The sequence below is a fragment of the Neoarius graeffei genome, chromosome 26, assembly GCF_027579695.1.
Source record: "Neoarius graeffei isolate fNeoGra1 chromosome 26, fNeoGra1.pri, whole genome shotgun sequence".
NCBI classification, from domain to species: Eukaryota; Metazoa; Chordata; class Actinopteri; order Siluriformes; family Ariidae; genus Neoarius; species Neoarius graeffei.
The window spans coordinates 52,774,784-52,792,138 of record NC_083594.1 but is presented as its reverse complement, the minus strand read 5'-3'; the positions used below and the strand labels follow the sequence as shown (position 1 = coordinate 52,792,138).

General features: G+C 47.7%; 1 protein-coding gene across 1 annotated transcript in view; it reads right to left on the bottom strand.

Moving 5' to 3' along the window:
- itpr1b (inositol 1,4,5-trisphosphate receptor, type 1b) overlaps positions 1–17,355 on the bottom strand; it is a 167,953-nt gene that overhangs the window by 98,596 nt on the left and 52,002 nt on the right. Inside the window, 16 exon segments of the mRNA XM_060910776.1 lie at positions 968–1,096; positions 4,592–4,717; positions 11,552–11,803; positions 11,919–12,119; positions 12,997–13,122; positions 13,351–13,488; positions 13,856–13,927; positions 14,418–14,588; positions 14,804–14,969; positions 15,055–15,106; positions 15,224–15,407; positions 15,527–15,717; positions 15,866–16,019; positions 16,115–16,256; positions 16,505–16,756; positions 16,968–17,162. Coding sequence (XP_060766759.1) covers positions 968–1,096; positions 4,592–4,717; positions 11,552–11,803; positions 11,919–12,119; positions 12,997–13,122; positions 13,351–13,488; positions 13,856–13,927; positions 14,418–14,588; positions 14,804–14,969; positions 15,055–15,106; positions 15,224–15,407; positions 15,527–15,717; positions 15,866–16,019; positions 16,115–16,256; positions 16,505–16,756; positions 16,968–17,162 — 2,551 coding nt within the window.

Here is a 17,355-nt window from a genome sequence, read left to right as displayed (position 1 = left end):
TGAGAAGCCAAATGGACAAAACAAAAATACTTCCTAGTGAAACTCTCATGAGCAGGAAACAGCTGTCAGCAGCACATATGGATTAAGTTCAATCCGGGGGAGTACCAAGACAAACACAGTGCTGAATGTTAAGTCAAAGGTCACTGTGGGGTCACCAGATAGGAGGAATGGTGGGTGGTGTTTACTAAAGTCAGCATGCTCAGGGGGAGATAAGTACCCATGAAATCCCCAACTAAACTGAATGTTTCCCAAGGACAGTTGAGCCAGTCGATAGTAACATCCACGTAAGCAACCAGCCAAGAGCACAGTGTGTAAGGACACATTTGTATGCGCACTCACACTCACAGACACTAAGGCCATTTGGCTGCCATGCAAGACCTGACCGCAATAGTAATGTTGCGAAACAGATTTGTGGGAAGTCTGGATCTGTAGAATGTGCGCGCGCGCGTGTGTGTGTGTGTGTGTGTGTGTGTGTACACACCAGTAGTTCAAGCAAGTAAAACCACAAGTGGTGTGACTGCTTTTGGAAAACTTTGCAATGCACAGGCTGAGTTCTTGGAAAGCTGTGACTCAATCCAAGTTGTCAGACTTTTTCTAAAGAAACGTGTGCATGTGTGTGGTGCACATGAGTGTGAAGAAATTCAGTGGTGAGTGAGTGAGTGTGTTACATCTGAGATATGTAAAGGAATACCAGGATATGCGGTGGGGCATTTAGGGGAGGACGAGTTACTGGTACTTACATATACGTGACGTGCCACCTAGATTTTCTTTTTTTGGGGGGGGGCAAAATGATAAAACACTCCACCCTTTATTTAAAAAATTTAAGTCTCCAACAAATAAATCATTACATTTGGATATTAACTGTCAAACAGGAACCACACTTGAAGCCTTATGACGAACAAAATCTCGCAAACAAAGTAGAGCCTCAGGTCGATATTGAACCTGCTGGCAATGATACAATGATTACCTGTAAACTAGTGCTCTGATCGGAAAAGGGGGAGCTGAAGAAAGTGGTGACGATGCTCATGACCGTCTCGGTGACATAGCGCTCCAGCATGGAGTCGGCGTGTTTGCGGTCGCTCGTGTTGTTGCAGACCTGCGAGCCGTAAATAACAAAAAAAAAGGGGTGCAGAAATGAATTCAATGCACAGACCAAGCTGAGTAAAGTCAGAAAATAGTTCTGATTCATCCTTCCTGTGTCAGCACTATGTCAACAGCATAATGATGCAAAGACAACACTGAACAACATGCATGACTGTAACTTGCACTTAACAAAAGATGTCTTGCTCAAATGAACATCACGTTATAGGTTTAAAGGAAATAATTTACTTCATTGATCGTATCAGCTAAACCGGTTAGAACGTGCAGCCTTAAGGTTCGAACACAGTTTCTCAGACTAAATGCATTTTACAAAAATCGTTCCTGACAGCATGGTCACGTCTCAACAGGAATTCGACAAACATCCATTCCGAGGGGAGGCTTTCTTCAAATTCCTAACTTCAAAGCTACACTCTAGCTTATTGCCACACAAATGTAAAATACAGAACCCATTAGCAACCACCCTTCCTGTTTTTCTCTTTCACACTTTAAATAACCCATCGAAATCACTTTATCAGATAAAAAAAAAAAAATTATGCAAATTCATCACATCTTGCTCTATTTGCCTGGTGGATCCATTAGTGCTGAAAATATCTCTTGTATCCAACCCCAGTTCCAACAAATTTGAGACGCTGTGTAAAACATAAATATAAAAACAGAATACAATGACTTGCAAATCATAAAAACTCTATATTTCATTGAAAATAGTACAAAGACAACACATCAAATGATGAAACTGAGAAATTATTTTGTTTTGTTTTTTTAAATGTATGCTCATTTTGAATTTAGTGCCAGCAACAGGTTTCAAAAAAGTTGGGACGGGGCAACAAAAGACAGAAAACGTGTAATGTGAAATCAAACTAATTAGATTAATTTGCAACAGGTCAGTAACATGATTGGGTATAAAAAGAGCATCCCAGAGAGGCGGAGTCTCTCAGAAGTAAAGATGGGGAGGGGTTCACTGCCCTGTGAAAGACCGCGTGGACAAACAGCGCAACAATTTAAGAACAACGTTCCTCGATGTAAAATTACAAAGAATGTGGGGATCACATCATTTACAATACAGAACATCATTAAAAGATTCAGAGAATCTGGAGAGATCTCTGGATGCAATGGACAAAGCCAAAAACCAACATTGGATGCCTGTGATCTTCAGGCCCTCAGGCAACTCTGCGTTAAAAACAAACACGATTCTGTCATGGAAATTGTTGTATGGGCTCAGGAACACTTCCCGAAAACCATCGTCTGTGAAAACAGTTCATTAGTGCATCCACAAAGACAAGTTAAAACCAAATATAAACAATATCCAGAAACACTGCCACCTTCTCTGGGACAAAAGCTCATTTATAACAGACTGAGGTGAAGTGGATGACATCTTTTACAGGGAAAGCCTTGTTAGTTCAGCAAGACAATGCCAAACTGCATTCTGCACGTATTACAACTGCATGGCTCCACTGTAAGAGTCCAGGTGCTAAACTGGCCTGCCTGCAGTCCAGACTGGTCTCCCTGTGACGGTAGCTCAAGAAACCCCCCGCCTATACTTCGTTACTCCTCGCTCCACTGACCAAATGTTGCTGAAAAGACAGCTCCACTTCAGCACCAATGTTTTGGACGACAAGAGACAGCCTGGCCATGGGGCAGAGCCATCCAATTGCACACAGCTGCAGCGGTTTCAGCTGCCACACAAACAGGTCAGTTAAGCGTTGTATGCACAACAAAGCTGATGTGTCTTCTCCCTCTACCTGCAAGCTATCTTGCTGCTGCCGAGGACGATGAGAATGACATTCCCTGACTTGAGAAAGCTCTCGCGGTCTGGCTCCCTCACTCTGGCTATCGTATGGAAGATCGTCAAGAGCCGACTCATTCACCTCCCCTCCCGCCCGCGACCCACAGCCCAGCCGACTCCTCCACTTCAACCCTACATGAGTGAGCACCAGAGTCCTGCTGCCCTCCCAACACCACCGCACCTGATCACTCTCTCTCTCTCTCTCTCTCACACAACCTTTGACACTTAAAAATAAAGAGCACTTAAATTCCTCTACTCCTTGGTCCATGCCTGTATTCACATGCTATAGTTTGCTACACTCCCACTGAAAACATTTTGTGCATTATGAAGCACAAAATACGACAAAGGAGATCTCGAACTGTTGAGCAACTGAAATTGTATCTCGGAGAAGAACGGGACATCATTTCTCTCTTAAAACTACAGCATTTGGTCTCCTCAGTTTCCAAACGTTTACAGAGAGTTGTTAAAAGTATAGGTGATGCAACACAGTGGTAAACACGCCCCGTCCCAACTTTTTTGAAACGTGTTGCAGACATCAAATTCAAAATGAGTATATATTTTTCAAAAAACGACAAACTTTCTCAGTTACAACATTTGATATGTTGTCTCTGTACCATCTTCAATGATATATAGGGTTAGGTTAAAGGAACAGTCCACCATACTTCCATAATGAAATATGCTCTTATCTGAATTGAGACGAGCTGCTCCGTACCTCTCCGAGCTTTGCGCGACCTCCCAGTCAGTCAGACGCAGTCCGACGCGCTGTCACTCCTGTTCGCAATGTAGCTAGGCTCAGTATGGCCAATGGTATTTTTTGGGGCTGTAGTTAGATGCGACCAAACTCTTCCGCGTTTTTCCTGTTTACATAGGTTTATATGACCAGTGATATGAAACAAGTTCAGTTACACAAATTGAAACGTAGCGATTTTCTATGCTATGGAAAGTCCGCACTATAATGACAGGCGTACTAACACCTTCTGCGCGCTTCGGCAGCGCATTGATATCTGAGCTCCGTATCAATGCGCTGCCGAAGCGCGCAGAAGGTGTTAGTACGCCTGCCATTATAGTGCGGACTTTCCATAGCATAGAAAATCGCCACGTTTCAATTTGTGTAACTGAACTTGTTTCATATCACTGGTCATATTAACCTATGTAAACAGGAAAAACGCGGAAGAGTTTGGTCGCATCTAACTACAGCCCCAAAAAATACCATTGGCCATACTGAGCCTAGCTACATTGCTAACAGGAGTGACAGCGCGTCTGACTGCGTCTGACTGACTGGGAGGTCGCGCAAAGCTCGGAGAGGTACGGAGCAGCTCGTCTCAATTCAGGTAAGAGCATATTTCATTATGGAAGTACGGTGGACTGTTTCTTTAATATGGGACGGCCTTGGGCCGAGGTGCCCTTGAGCGAGGCGCCTAACTCCCAACTGCTCCCCGGGTGCTGTTAGCATGGCTGCCCACTGCTCTGGGTATGTGTGTGTTCACTGCTTCAGATGGATTAAATGCAGAGAGGAATTTTACAAGCGTGTGATGAATAAAGTTGCTCTTCTTCTCTTCCATGATTCGCACATCACATTGTTATTATTTACGTTTTAGATAGCATCCCAACATTTTTGGAATTGGGGATGTACCTCCAGGTTCTCTCTCTCGTCTCTGACAAAATACAGACTCAAGGTTCATCGGTGATTCATTCAGAGGTTATTACCCTGCATATATCAACCAGGAAGCTCTCAAACAGCTTCCACATGTGGTTGCTTGTGTAGATCTCCTTCATCTCCACTTCTGTGTCTACATAGCAGTGGTTTAGGAAATCAATATATGCGATCTTCACCTGCAGACAAATAAGAAATTTTTGGAAAATGTTGGTGAAAAGAACTTGCAGCACTTGTTCTCAAACCCTAATAATGAATGTATTCAGGAACTCTGTATGAACAAAAAAAAACTAAAAAAATTTTAACTTAAAGGGGAACAGAGGGCAATATATAGAGTAAATATAACAATAAAACACACATTAACGAACCTTTTTCAAGACTTACAAAAGTTTTTTGTTCTAAAGTTGGAAAGTTATAGTGTTTTGAAAGTAGCTCGAGCAAACTATTTCCGCAGTTTGAACAGCCCGCCATGATATTAATTTTATCCAATCAGAATGCACGTTCATTTTCTCTGCGTAACACTCATGACGTATGTATGTGCCCAGTTGTGTTGGCTCATTGAGGTTGGGAATAGCACATGTGAATCGGAAAGTAGGATGAATTGTAAGTGATCGGCTACACAATGCCACAGTGTGTTGCTTTCGGGTGTAATAACAGGACCGATGGAAAGCATAACGATCCTCCAGACGTGTCTTTTCACTCGTTTCCGCTGAAAAATACCAAGCGAGTTCGAGCTTTCTTCTCTTCTTTCATCATCACCGGAGTCGAGAGTACCTCTCCTAGGTTCAAACTGGTACCCTTCTAAGCCATAGCCTGCTTGCAGTATGTCTTGCGGGATCTCTTCGTATGATTCGACAGAGCTGTCGCCTTCACTTGATGCGCCCGACGCCATGATTACACGCTTCTCTCCTAGTGCAGTGGGTAGGGCTGACGTCACGGTCTTTTAAAAATGGTGACTCTTGTGCCGTTTAGCGTACCGACTATTATATTTACAATTACCAAGATATTTCGTTGTTTTCTAGTATATAAACTTGATAGAATACTTAAGAATACGTTACTTTGTCACATCAACAACTGTATATATTTGTGGCAGCGGGGGCGTGGTCAAGTGCCGGTCTGTGACAGGAGGGCGGAGTCAGGGAAGGTAAGTGGCAGAATCACATCACCTGAGAGCAATTAACCTGTGTTTGCATGTCTTCCCAGTGACTGCGCCCTATATCAGGAGGGAGAGCGAGAGCAGAAGGAGCTCATCCCTGGACGAGACGCTGATATATGTGTGTGTCTCTGTGCGTCCGAGATTGTTAGACTGAAAAGTGTGGCAATAAAAGCCTTGTTTCACTTGATCTCTGTCCTGCCGTCCTCTGTGCTCCACCCACCCACAGGGAAAATACCACAGTGGTGCCGAAACCCGGGATCGTGGAGCACCAAACCAGCAGCCCCATGGAATCCTCCCCGTTCGCCAATCTGGTACACGCCCTCGCCACGGCTCAGCAAAGCCAGCACCAGGCACTCGTCATGCTCCAAAAGGAGCAGGAGCGGCGCTTCGAAGCCCTGGTGCTGGCCCAGCAGGAAGATCGCGAGGCGTTCCGGCATCTCCTCGCGTCGGCGGGGTCCACCAGCGCTCCGGCCGCGGGCCCGTCTCCCCTCATTGTCACCAAGATGGGCCCGCAGGACGACCCCGAGGAGTTCATCACGTCGTTTGAACAGGTCGCCGAAGCCTCGGGGTGGCCGATGGAGCAGCGCGCCTCCTCCCCTGCTCACGGGAGAGGCACAGCTGGCCGCGCTACAGCTCCCCGCCGACCGCCGGCTGGCCTACACGGACCTCTGCCGGGCCGTCCTCCAGCGCGTGGGGCGCACACCGGAGCAACAACGCCAGCGCTTCCGCGCGCTGCGACTGGAGGAAGTCAGCCGGCCGTTCACGTTCGGCCAGCAGCTCCGGGACGCCTGCTGGCGGTGGCTGAGGGCCAACAATTGCGACGCCGAGGGAGTCGTCGACCAGGTGGTACTGGAACAGTTCATCGCCCGCTTACCAGCCGGAACCGCGGAGTGGCTCCAGTGCCACCGCCCGGCGTCGCTGGATCAGGCAGTCGAGCTGGCGGAGGATCATCTGGCGGCTGTCCCGGCGGCAGGACAGCAGATGGCATCGTCTCTTCTCTCCTCATCTCTCTCTCTCTCCTTCTGTGTCCCGTCCTCGCCCCATTCCCCCACCGTGGAGGCGGGGGCCGGCACCACCCCAGCCGGCCCGCCGCACCCACGGTGCCCTCCTGTTTCTCCCTTCTGTGTCTGTCTCTCCCCCACCTCAGGTGAGTGAGCCCCAGATCACCGGTGCAGAGGGAAAGCCCGGGCTGGTTTGCTGGCGCTGCGGGGACCCGGGCCACCTTCAACAGCAGTGCACAGCAATGGAAGTGGGCGCGGTGGTTCGGATCCCCGACGCGCCAGAGGCCGCCCTCGATCGGGCCGGAGCGTATCGCATACCGGTGAGTATCCAAGGGGCTATATATCAAGCGTTGGTGGATTCTGGTTGTAATCAGACCTCAATTCGCCAAAGCCTGGTTCAAAACGAGGCATTGGGGGGAGCACAAGGGGTGAAGGTGTTATGTGTGCACGGGGATGTTCACAGCTACCCTTTGGTGTCGGTCCACATTATTTTCAGAGGGGAAAAATTTATAGTGAAGGCGGCGGTTAATCCTCGCCTTACCCACTCTTTAATTTTGGGGACTGATTGGCCGGGATTTCGGGGTTTAATGACACGCCTAGTAGAGAGTGGGTCCTGCCATTTGACAGGGGGAGGTCCCGGTGTCGCTTTGGCGGGAGCAGCTGTCACAGAGCCGTCTACGTCATCTCCGCGTCAGAGTGAGGAGCCGCTGGCTCCTCCTCTCTCTATTGGGGAATCCCTCGCGGATTTCCCATTAGAGCAGTCGCGAGACGAGACTCTGCGGCATGCGTTTGACCAAGTGAGAGTAATCGATGGTCAAACGCTCCCGCCGAACGCCACCCTGTCCTTCCCCTACTTCGCGATTATGAAGGACAGATTATACCGAGTGACGCAGGACACTCAAACTAAAGAGCGAGTCACGCAGCTTTTAATTCCGAAAAGCCGCCGGGAATTGGTATTCCAGGCGGCTCACTTTAATCCCATGGCTGGACACTTGGGGCAGGATAAAACACTAGCCCGAATAATGGCCCGATTCTATTGGCCGGGGATTCGCGGCGATGTCCGTAGGTGGTGTACGGCATGCCGCGAATGCCAGTTAGTAAACCCAGCAGCCATTCCAAAAGCGCCTTTGCGCCCTCTACCGTTAATCGAGACCCCGTTTGAGAGAATTGGGATGGATCTCGTCGGGCCATTAGATCGGTCAGCACGAGGGTACCGCTTTATATTAGTTCTGGTGGACTATGCAACGCGATACCCGGAAGCCGTGCCTCTGCGCAATATCTCAGCACGCAGTATCGCAGAGGTGCTCTTCCGCGTCATCTCCCGAGTTGGAATCCCGAAAGAGATTCTGACTGATCAAGGCACTACGTTTATGTCACGAACACTGCGCGAACTGTATGGGTTATTGGGGATTAAGCCGATCCGCACCAGTGTGTATCACCCACAAACGGACGGTTTAGTAGAACGATTCAACTGCACCCTCAAAAATATTAAGAAATTCGTAAGTGAGGACGCACGTAATTGGGATAAGTGGCTCGAACCCTTGCTGTTCTCAGTGCGAGAGGTCCCCCAACCCTCCACGGGGTTCTCCCCGTTCGAATTATTATATGGGCGTAAGCCGCGCGGCATCCTGGACGTGCTGCGGGAAAATTGGGAGGAGGGACCTTCACAAAGTAAGAATGAAATTCAGTACGTTATGGACCTGCGCGCAAAACTCCACACGCTCACCCACCTAACTCAGGAGAATTTGCGGCAGGCCCAGGAACGGCAAGCCCGCCTGTACAACAAGGGTACGCGCCTTAGAGAGTTCACTCCGGGAGATAAGATACTCGTACTGTTGCCCACGTCGAGCTCCAAATTGATCGCCAAGTGGCAAGGACCCTTTGAGGTCACACGGCGAGTCGGGGATGTCAACTATGAGGTGAGGCGAACGGACAGGGGTGGGGCGCTACAGATTTACCACCTCAATCTGCTTAAACTCTGGAACGAGGAGGTCCCCGTGGCGTTGGTGTCGGTAGTTCCGGAGAAGGCGGAGCTGGGGCCAGAGGTTCAAAAAGGGACATTGGCATCACGTACCTCTCCGGTCCCCTGTGGAGACCACCTCTCCCCGACCCAACTCACGGAGGTCGACCAGTTGCAGACCAAGTTTTCGGATGTGTTCTCGCCCCTGCCCGGTCGCACTAACCTCATAGAGCACCACATAGAGACGCCCCCAGGGGTGGTAGTGCGTAGCCGCCCTTACAGGCTACCCGAACACAAAAAAAAAAAAAGGTGGTTCGGGAAGAACTTCAGACCATGCTCGAAATGGGCATCGTCGAGGAGTCCCACAGTGACTGGAGCAGCCCGGTGGTCTTGGTACCCAAGGCCGACGGGTCGGTCCGGTTCTGTGTGGACTATAGAAAAGTCAACGCGGTGTCTAAATTCGACGCGTACCCAATGCCTCGTATTGATGAGTTGCTCGATCGACTCGGCACTGCTCGCTTTTATTCGACACTGGATTTGACGAAGGGATATTGGCAGATCCCCTTGACTCCACTATCCCGAGAAAAAAACGGCCTTTTCCACACCGTTTGGTTTACACCAATTCGTCACCCTTCCGTTTGGGCTGTTTGGGGCGCCCGCGACGTTTCAGCGGCTGATGGACAGAGTCCTCCGCCCTCACGCCACGTATGCGGCAGCGTATTTAGATGACATAATCATCTATAGCAATGACTGGCAGCGGCACCTCGAACATCTGAGGGCCGTCCTTAAGTCGCTGAGGCGAGCGGGGCTCACAGCCAACCCAAAGAAGTGTGCGATTGGGCGGGTGGAAGTACGGTATCTGGGCTTCCACTTGGGCAACGGGCAGGTGCGTCCCCAAATTAATAAGACGGCAGCAATTGCGGCCTGCCCGAGGCCCAAGACCAAAAAGGGGGTGAGACAGTTCCTGGGGCTGGCTGGCTATTATCGCAGGTTTATACCTAATTATTCGGACGTCACCAGCCTGCTGACTGATCTCACTAAAAAGGGGGCACCAGATCCGGTCCAGTGGACGGAGCAGTGCCAGCGGGCTTTCTCAGAGGTAAAGGCTGCACTGTGTGGGGGGCCACTTCTACACTCCCCTGACTTTTCTCTCCCTTTTATGTTGCAGACCGATGCGTCGGACAGAGGGCTGGGGGCGGTTTTGTCCCAGGAGGTGGAGGACCGCCCTGTCCTGTATATCAGCAGGAAGCTGTCGGTGCGTGAGGGGCGCTACAGCACCATAGAGAAAGAGTGTCTGGCCATCAAGTGGGCGGTTCTCGCCCTCCGGTACTACCTGCTGGGGCGCCCTTTCACCCTCTGTTCGGACCACGCGCCCCTCCAGTGGCTCCACCGCATGAAAGATGCCAACGCGCGGATCACCCGTTGGTATCCAGCGCTCCAAACCTTTAATTTCAAGGTGGTCCACAGGCCGGGGGCGCAGATGGTCGTGGCGGACTTCCTCTCCCGTCAAGGGGGGGGGGGGACGGCCGCCCGGCCTGAGTCGGGTGGTGGGGGTATGTGGCAGCGGGGGCGTAGTCAAGTGCCGGTCTGTGACAGGAGGGCGGAGTCAGGGAAGGTAAGTGGCAGAATCACGTCACCTGAGAGCAATTAACCCGTGTTTGTGTGTCTTCCCAGTGACTGCGCCCTATATCAGGAGGGAGAGCGAGAGCAGAAGGAGCTCATCCCTGGACGAGACGCTGATATATGTGTGTGTCTCTGTGCGTCCGAGATTGTTAGACTGAAAAGTGTGGCAATAAAAGCCTTGTTTCACCTGATCTCTGTCCTGCCGTCCTCTGTGCTCCACCCACCCACAGGGAAAATACCACAATATTATATTTGGTACCCCTTTAATAAATAAATACGTTATGATGAGAGGGGGGTAAAAGAATCCTCTAGTGGTGATACAAATATGGCTTCTTGAGATAAGTACATATGCACAACACTATTAAAAATAGTCTTATACCACTTTATATTTTATGTGCCATTCTAAAATGTATTGCCAACAATCACCTTATAAGGGTCTTACAATACCCTGGAAAGTTTCCAGGGTAAGTGGAAAGTTTCATGATAAGCCATTCACAAAAAGATCAAACCTGTGGTGTAGCTCTTAAATAAAGGATGACACGTGTGAATTACTTTAATTTTTTCCACTCTCACTCACTATCCGTTTAGGTCATTATGTTCCACCTGGGGGCGGGTATGACGTTGCATGCGAGTATTCACAGCCTTCTTCCAGGCAACCCGGTCAGCGGCCACTTCCGGGGACAGATGGAATGTCTTCAGGTCGTCAGCGACCACCTCGGCCCACGTCTTCCTGGGTCTGCCTCTTCTCCTGGTGCCAGCGACCTCCAACTTCTCAATGGCTGATATTGGGCCAGATGCTCTTTTGGTGTGGCCAAACCACCGAAGCCGTCCACGGCGAAGTGCGGCTTCAAGGGGGACAATTTCAAGTTTGTCCCAGATATCACTTAGGCTGGTTTCATCATTGGGATTCAGGCCACACATCCACCTCAACATAGCCCGCTCATTCCTTTCAAGTCTTGACAGGTCAACCTTTTTAGGGGCCCAGCACTCACTTGCGTAGAAATTAAATTTTCAATGAGCAGAATTCCCTGCTTTTAGTATCAAAACTAATATAAAGTTAAAATCTGATCAAATCATTTTTACACAGAAAGTAGGTTTGGCCTCTTAATAATGAAGCTGGATGCCAACTACAATTTGAGTCATATTTATATTATTACATCAAAAGTAGCATTTCCACTGCTTGCTCAATATGTCAAAATCAGTGGGATTGCTCCAGTGTCTCAAACAGACCACACCCTGCGGAGTACACTGAAAACAAGGTAGGCGGTCTGACCTCGGGGATGCAGTCCTCATGGGTGACAACACGGACGATGTCATCCAGGGGCAGCAGTGAGTTGCACTTGATCTCCGTGTAGACGTTCTTGCCCTCTGTGCACACGGCTAGCAGCTCCACCAAGTGGATGTGATACATAAGCGGGCTGTTTTCGTCCATCCGGTCTCTTTCCGAACGCATCATCTGCACCAGAGTCTGGAATGAGGCTCGGTCGTTGTAGAACACCAAAACGTCCTCTCCGGCATTCACGAGCTACGACGAGGAGGAGATGGGCAAATAGAGATAAAGAAGGGGAGAATGAAATGAAATAAGCATTCAAGTCCACAAAGTTTAAAAAGATTTGCCTAATTAAGTACCAATAACCCACCTCTGCCATCACGATATCCTGGCACTTCTTGATGAACTTGTTCTCGGCCTTGACAATGGTCTGCAGGAACTTGAGGTACTGAACGTGGCGGCCGTGCGTCTCGATGCAGTGCACAAAGTGCTGCACCACGCGGTCGTTGATCTCGCTGCACAGCTGGAAGTTATTCATGAAGATGTGCTGCATGGTGACGGCCTCCAGGATCTACAGAGGGAGAACCGGGTCGCGGCTAAACAGAGCTGAGCACCAGCACGCAGTACAGCAGACTAAATCAATTTTCTGACAGACAGGAACGTAGTGTCGAGCTTAAATGCCCAATATGGAGGACGTATAGTGCCAAATTTGTGAGACGCAAGATCATGAGACATCTCGGGGTTAAATATGAATGTTGTATATTCAATAAATTCTCATCTCATCTCATTATCTCTAGCCGCTTTATCCTGTTCTACAGGGTCGCAGGCAAGCTGGAGCCTATCCCAGCTGACTACGGGCGAAAGGCGGGGTACACCCTGGACAAGTCGCCAGGTCATCACAGGGCTGACACAGACAACCATTCACACCCACATTCACACCTACGGTCAATTTAGAGTCACCAGTTAACCTAACCTGCATGTCTTTGGACCGTGGGGAAACCGGAGCACCCGGAGGAAACCCACGCGGACACGGGGAGAACATGCAAACTCCGCACAGAAAGGCCCTTGCCGGCCACAGGGTTTGAACCCGGACCTTCTTGCTGTGAGGCGACAGCGCTAGCCACTACACCACCGTGCCGCCTATTCAATAAATTGTCTGTGAATTCGCTTCTCGAGACTACAGGTAATACACTCTCGGTATTTCCCAATAAGTCATGCTACACTTCTATTTATTCCTCATCACTATAGCCTTTTTGCACAGGTATTTTGTAGATTCACTTGCCATGGAAAAGTATTCCGCTGCAGATTACCAAGAAGGTCTTATCTACCTTATCCGGCCGATTAGTACATGCCCTAGATGTTAGATAACCCATACGAGTTCCCCATGAAGGCCAACCAGGACTTTTTTTTTTTCCATCCAGCACAGATGTTAATGTACATGAACTCACGCCAGGATTGAGGAAGAGGTTAATGTGCTTGTGTAGCAGGGCTTGGTTCTGCTGGTTCCCAGCACAGAAGTTCTGGAGGAACTCGTGAGCCAGTTTCATGATCTCCTGCATTCGAACATCCTCGCCCTGCCGGACCAAAAACACACCTCATTACTACATTGAGTTGTTTTTGCGTTTTTTTTTTTAATAAACTCTCCCCAAACTACAGTCCTGACAGGCCCCTTCATTTTCAAGAGCAAAACTTGAAAATATTATCTCACTACATCTGCTCAGCAGCAGATCTGACCACATCCTGATACTCATGAGATTCACCAGACACTTCTGACAGCAGAACTTTCTCATAAGAAATCTCACCTTCTCATAGGGGATCTGAAGTAGCTCAAGCACGACTGCATGAGCACCCATGTTCCTCAGCAGCCTTTGCTGCTGTTTCTTACTTTTCTTGCCTGATGCTCCCTCCTGAACACACAACTTGCTGAGCCTTAACAGGATCTTCACATCACAAGCGTGAAAAAGAAAAGGAGAGTTTTTCTTTAATGATAAAAGTGCTAGTTTGAATTGAACAAAATATCAACAGAAAGGCAAACTAAAGTATGAGTAAGAGAGAATGAGTAGGAATGAAAGAAAGAGCATGAGAGGCAACAATTGACAAGTACATTGTTCTCAAAAACACGCCTTCACTCCAACTTATTACCTTTGGTTTTGAATGAAGGAGTTTAACTGGTATTCGTAGGGCCATCATAGCATGCAACAACTATTTCACCAGTACATAATGGCACTGCCTTACGTGTGTGTGTGTGTGTGTGTGTGTGTGTGTGTGTGTGTGTGTGTGTGGACTATAGTAGTAAGGCACATTTACCTCCTTGACAACCCTGTAATTATAGCTGCTAGTACTCTCCGTTTTATTTTTCTCCATGCCACTTGCGTCGCCCTGCATAAACAGTGAACACAAATCAGTCCACTTTCAAACACAGTAATTATTCAACAGCAATTCAAACATGGGTTGGCAGTGCCAAAATCAGCTCCGTGTTGATCCAAAAAAAAGTAAAGAAAAGAAGGGGGGGGAGGTGAGGGGGGCTGGTGGGTTGACCCACACTGAATAAACTAATTTAAATTTACCGGGCTCAAACCCTAACCCTTCCGAAGCCGAAATACTGCTCCTGGATAAATATTTTATAGCTTGTTACCCTGAGAAGTGTGAACATGATTCGAAACTAATCAATAATGCAAAACACATGTGATGAGATCTATTCACGGTTAACCAATTTATATTTCCTGAGAATGAATTCAATATGATGATCTGAGCGTTTATGCTCCTCAGTACAATTCACATTAAAGTAGGTGTCGATATCTTAAGGTGGGTTTCAGGGAGGAAATAATGGGATTATTTGTTTTGTGCATGATGTTCAAACTCTTCAAACCTTCTTTTTGTGGTCAGCTTCAGCTGGCCCATCACCTCCGTCCAGCGTGTCGTCCCCCTGGCGCTTGTACACCCACAACTCGGACTTCTCCACAATGGAGCGGAGCTGGTCGAGGTCAGACTTTATCTGTTTGTAATTATCTACATCCTGACTAGTCACTAAGAGCTGGACCTGAAGATACAATGAGTGAGAGACAGAGAGAGAGCGTGAGTTTGGGCTTGGGGGATAAGGTTAGATTTCACAGGTCATGCAAGGCGACTGAAAAGGAAATTTTCTTTTCTGAAATGAAGAAAAAGGGAAAGTGCTCTGTGGGAGTGTTTTATTTACACACTTACCAAGCCAACAGTAACTCTAAACCTCTCTGAAAGCAGAGTATGTGTGTGTACCTGTTTGAAAGCCATGAGCACTTCTTGTCTCTGGCTGAAGTGTCTGAAGAGGAGGTGTAAAGCCCCAGACACCAGCGGAGGGTAGTCATGCATGGTGAGGTGCAGAAGAACTCTCAGGAACGTTCTGCCTCCATGGTCATCGAGGTCTAGTGGTGTGTTCTCCTCGCTGAATGGATAACAACAAAGAATCTTTAAAAGTACCAGGACAAAAAACGCCACGTTGCTTTGGACATGTAAAAATACTGACATACCTTGCACCAAAGATCCCCTCAGCCTGCTCTTCGATTTTCTCAAAATCAAGTGCTGGGGAAGGCAAAATGGTGAAGCATGTAAAAAAAAAAAAATAAGGAAAAACAAAACCACCACCAAAAATATAAATAAAACACCCTTAAGAGTCAAGCATGCGGTTCATGCTTTCACCTGGTATACTATTAGGACCATCCCCATTAGCAGTAGCTGTAGTAGTAGCAGCATTAGCACTAGTGTTACCATTAGCATTAGGATTAGGCAGAGTGTCAGTCTGAGTGTTGGTTCCATCAAACTCTTTTTTAAAAATGCACAGCAGGCAGGAAATCCTGTAGTCCAGACGCACGTTCAGGATAAACTAGAGTGGAAAAAGACAAGAACAAGATTTACAATGGTCCATCGAAGATTTTTAAGTCGACTTACTCAAGTACCTTTTCCCAGTTAACAACTTGCACCCATACACAGGACTCTGGTCACCTGGAGAATCTCAATGATCTTCAGCTTCGTGTCCATCACCAGGATGTCCTCTTTCTCGGGCTCCGTCTGGGTCTTGCCCACCTCTCCATCCGGGGGTGCTGTCGGGGTGGAGGGCAGAAAGCCGCCCCCCCTTAGCACAACCTGGGTCATCAGTTCCCCGACACCATGGATAGACCGCATAACATTACTCCCTGCAGAGATGAAGAGAAAGGACACGCCTCTTTTTACACTACACCCAAATATATATATATATATATATATATATATATATATATATATATATATATATATATATATATATAAAAAAACAACATTTGCACAGATGACCTAAAACAACACCTTTGTTCTCATCGCCTTTCTCCATTTTATTGATGGGATATATCGTGCTGACATGCACGCAGTCTAATATGGCTAGCAGGATCTTGGTCAGTCGCAGCAAGTCACTGAAGCTGTAGAAGCCGAAATAGATGAGGTTCCTCGCCAAGTTCACAACCTGAACGGGACAAAATAACAGATTCAGACAGTCAGGTACACTCTGGGGGGAGTGACAGCTGGTTGTATTGAAATGGGAAGCGTGTAGAAACTCACCTCGAATGTGAGTTTATTTTTCTCCTTGTCTGAGAAGGGAACATTTTGACAGACCACAATTCTCAGATAATTCTCCACAAACTCCATAGTGAGAGCGAAACGTTCCTTAATTTCATCTCTGGTGGTGCCGTCATTATCATAACTGAAAGATTTTTTTTTAATGATAAAATCATCCAAAAGCGCAAAAATAAACCTTATTTTTAAAAACTGATTCCATTTTTTTCAATAGCAGCAAACAGTTGTATATTTTCAATACGAAATACAAGAAACAAAACATAAAGCAAAATATTCAGTTGAGAAAAAAATACATATGTGGCGATGAGAAATTCTACATTAATTGTGCTTATCTGGAAGCTCAGTGGGGGGAAAAAATCCTCAAGGTCAACATACTCATCGATAGCGATCTTAGAGGGGATCTCTGACCACAGGCGGGCGTATTTCACAGGTGTCACAGGTTCTTGGGGGTCACGATCCACATGCATGTGCAGCATGAGACGACAGAAGGAAGCGCGCAGGTCATAGGGTAGGTCCTCGTCTGACATGCAGCGCAGAATCAAGTCCACGTCCAGCTGACCTGAGATTTTGTTGATAGCCAGATACTGGCGGTCGAGGCACATGCGAGCAAACAGGTTCAGCTGGTATCTGATGAAAAGGGGTAAGGACCGGATTTGACACTCAAGCCAGGTGCTGTTGAAAGTTTTATTAAAATTTGTCTTGTCGTTCTTAGCATTCTATTATTATTATTATTATTATTACTGCTCACTTTCTTTCTTGATTTATTGCATGTGATAATGCGTTATTCTGAGAACACGTTTGTTTACTCGTCCTTGTGCACCACTCAAGCAGGTATTACCTGTAGTAACTGACAACCTCCTGGTCTTCCTTCTGGCCTTCCTTGGCATCCTGCGCCAACTCCCTGATGCTCTTGCTCCGGATTTCCTTCCCGCTGTCTTTCCAAAACAACCAGACCTCTTCCACATCTTCCTCCGACTCCAGTGGAGGCTCTCCAATGTTCAGAGTATCAATCTCAAACCGTGATAACACAAGTCTAAGAGAAAGTGAGAGAAGGGAGGGGGGGGGATTAATTTTATATTAAACTGGACACACAATACATAAGCCAGCATGTACAGGGCCGATGGATACATTCTGTAATCATTAGCTGTATTCGAAGAACATGTTTTCAGAAGCAGTACAAATCCACAAGCTCCATTAAACTGTTAACGTGGACAGGTGGGTAAATG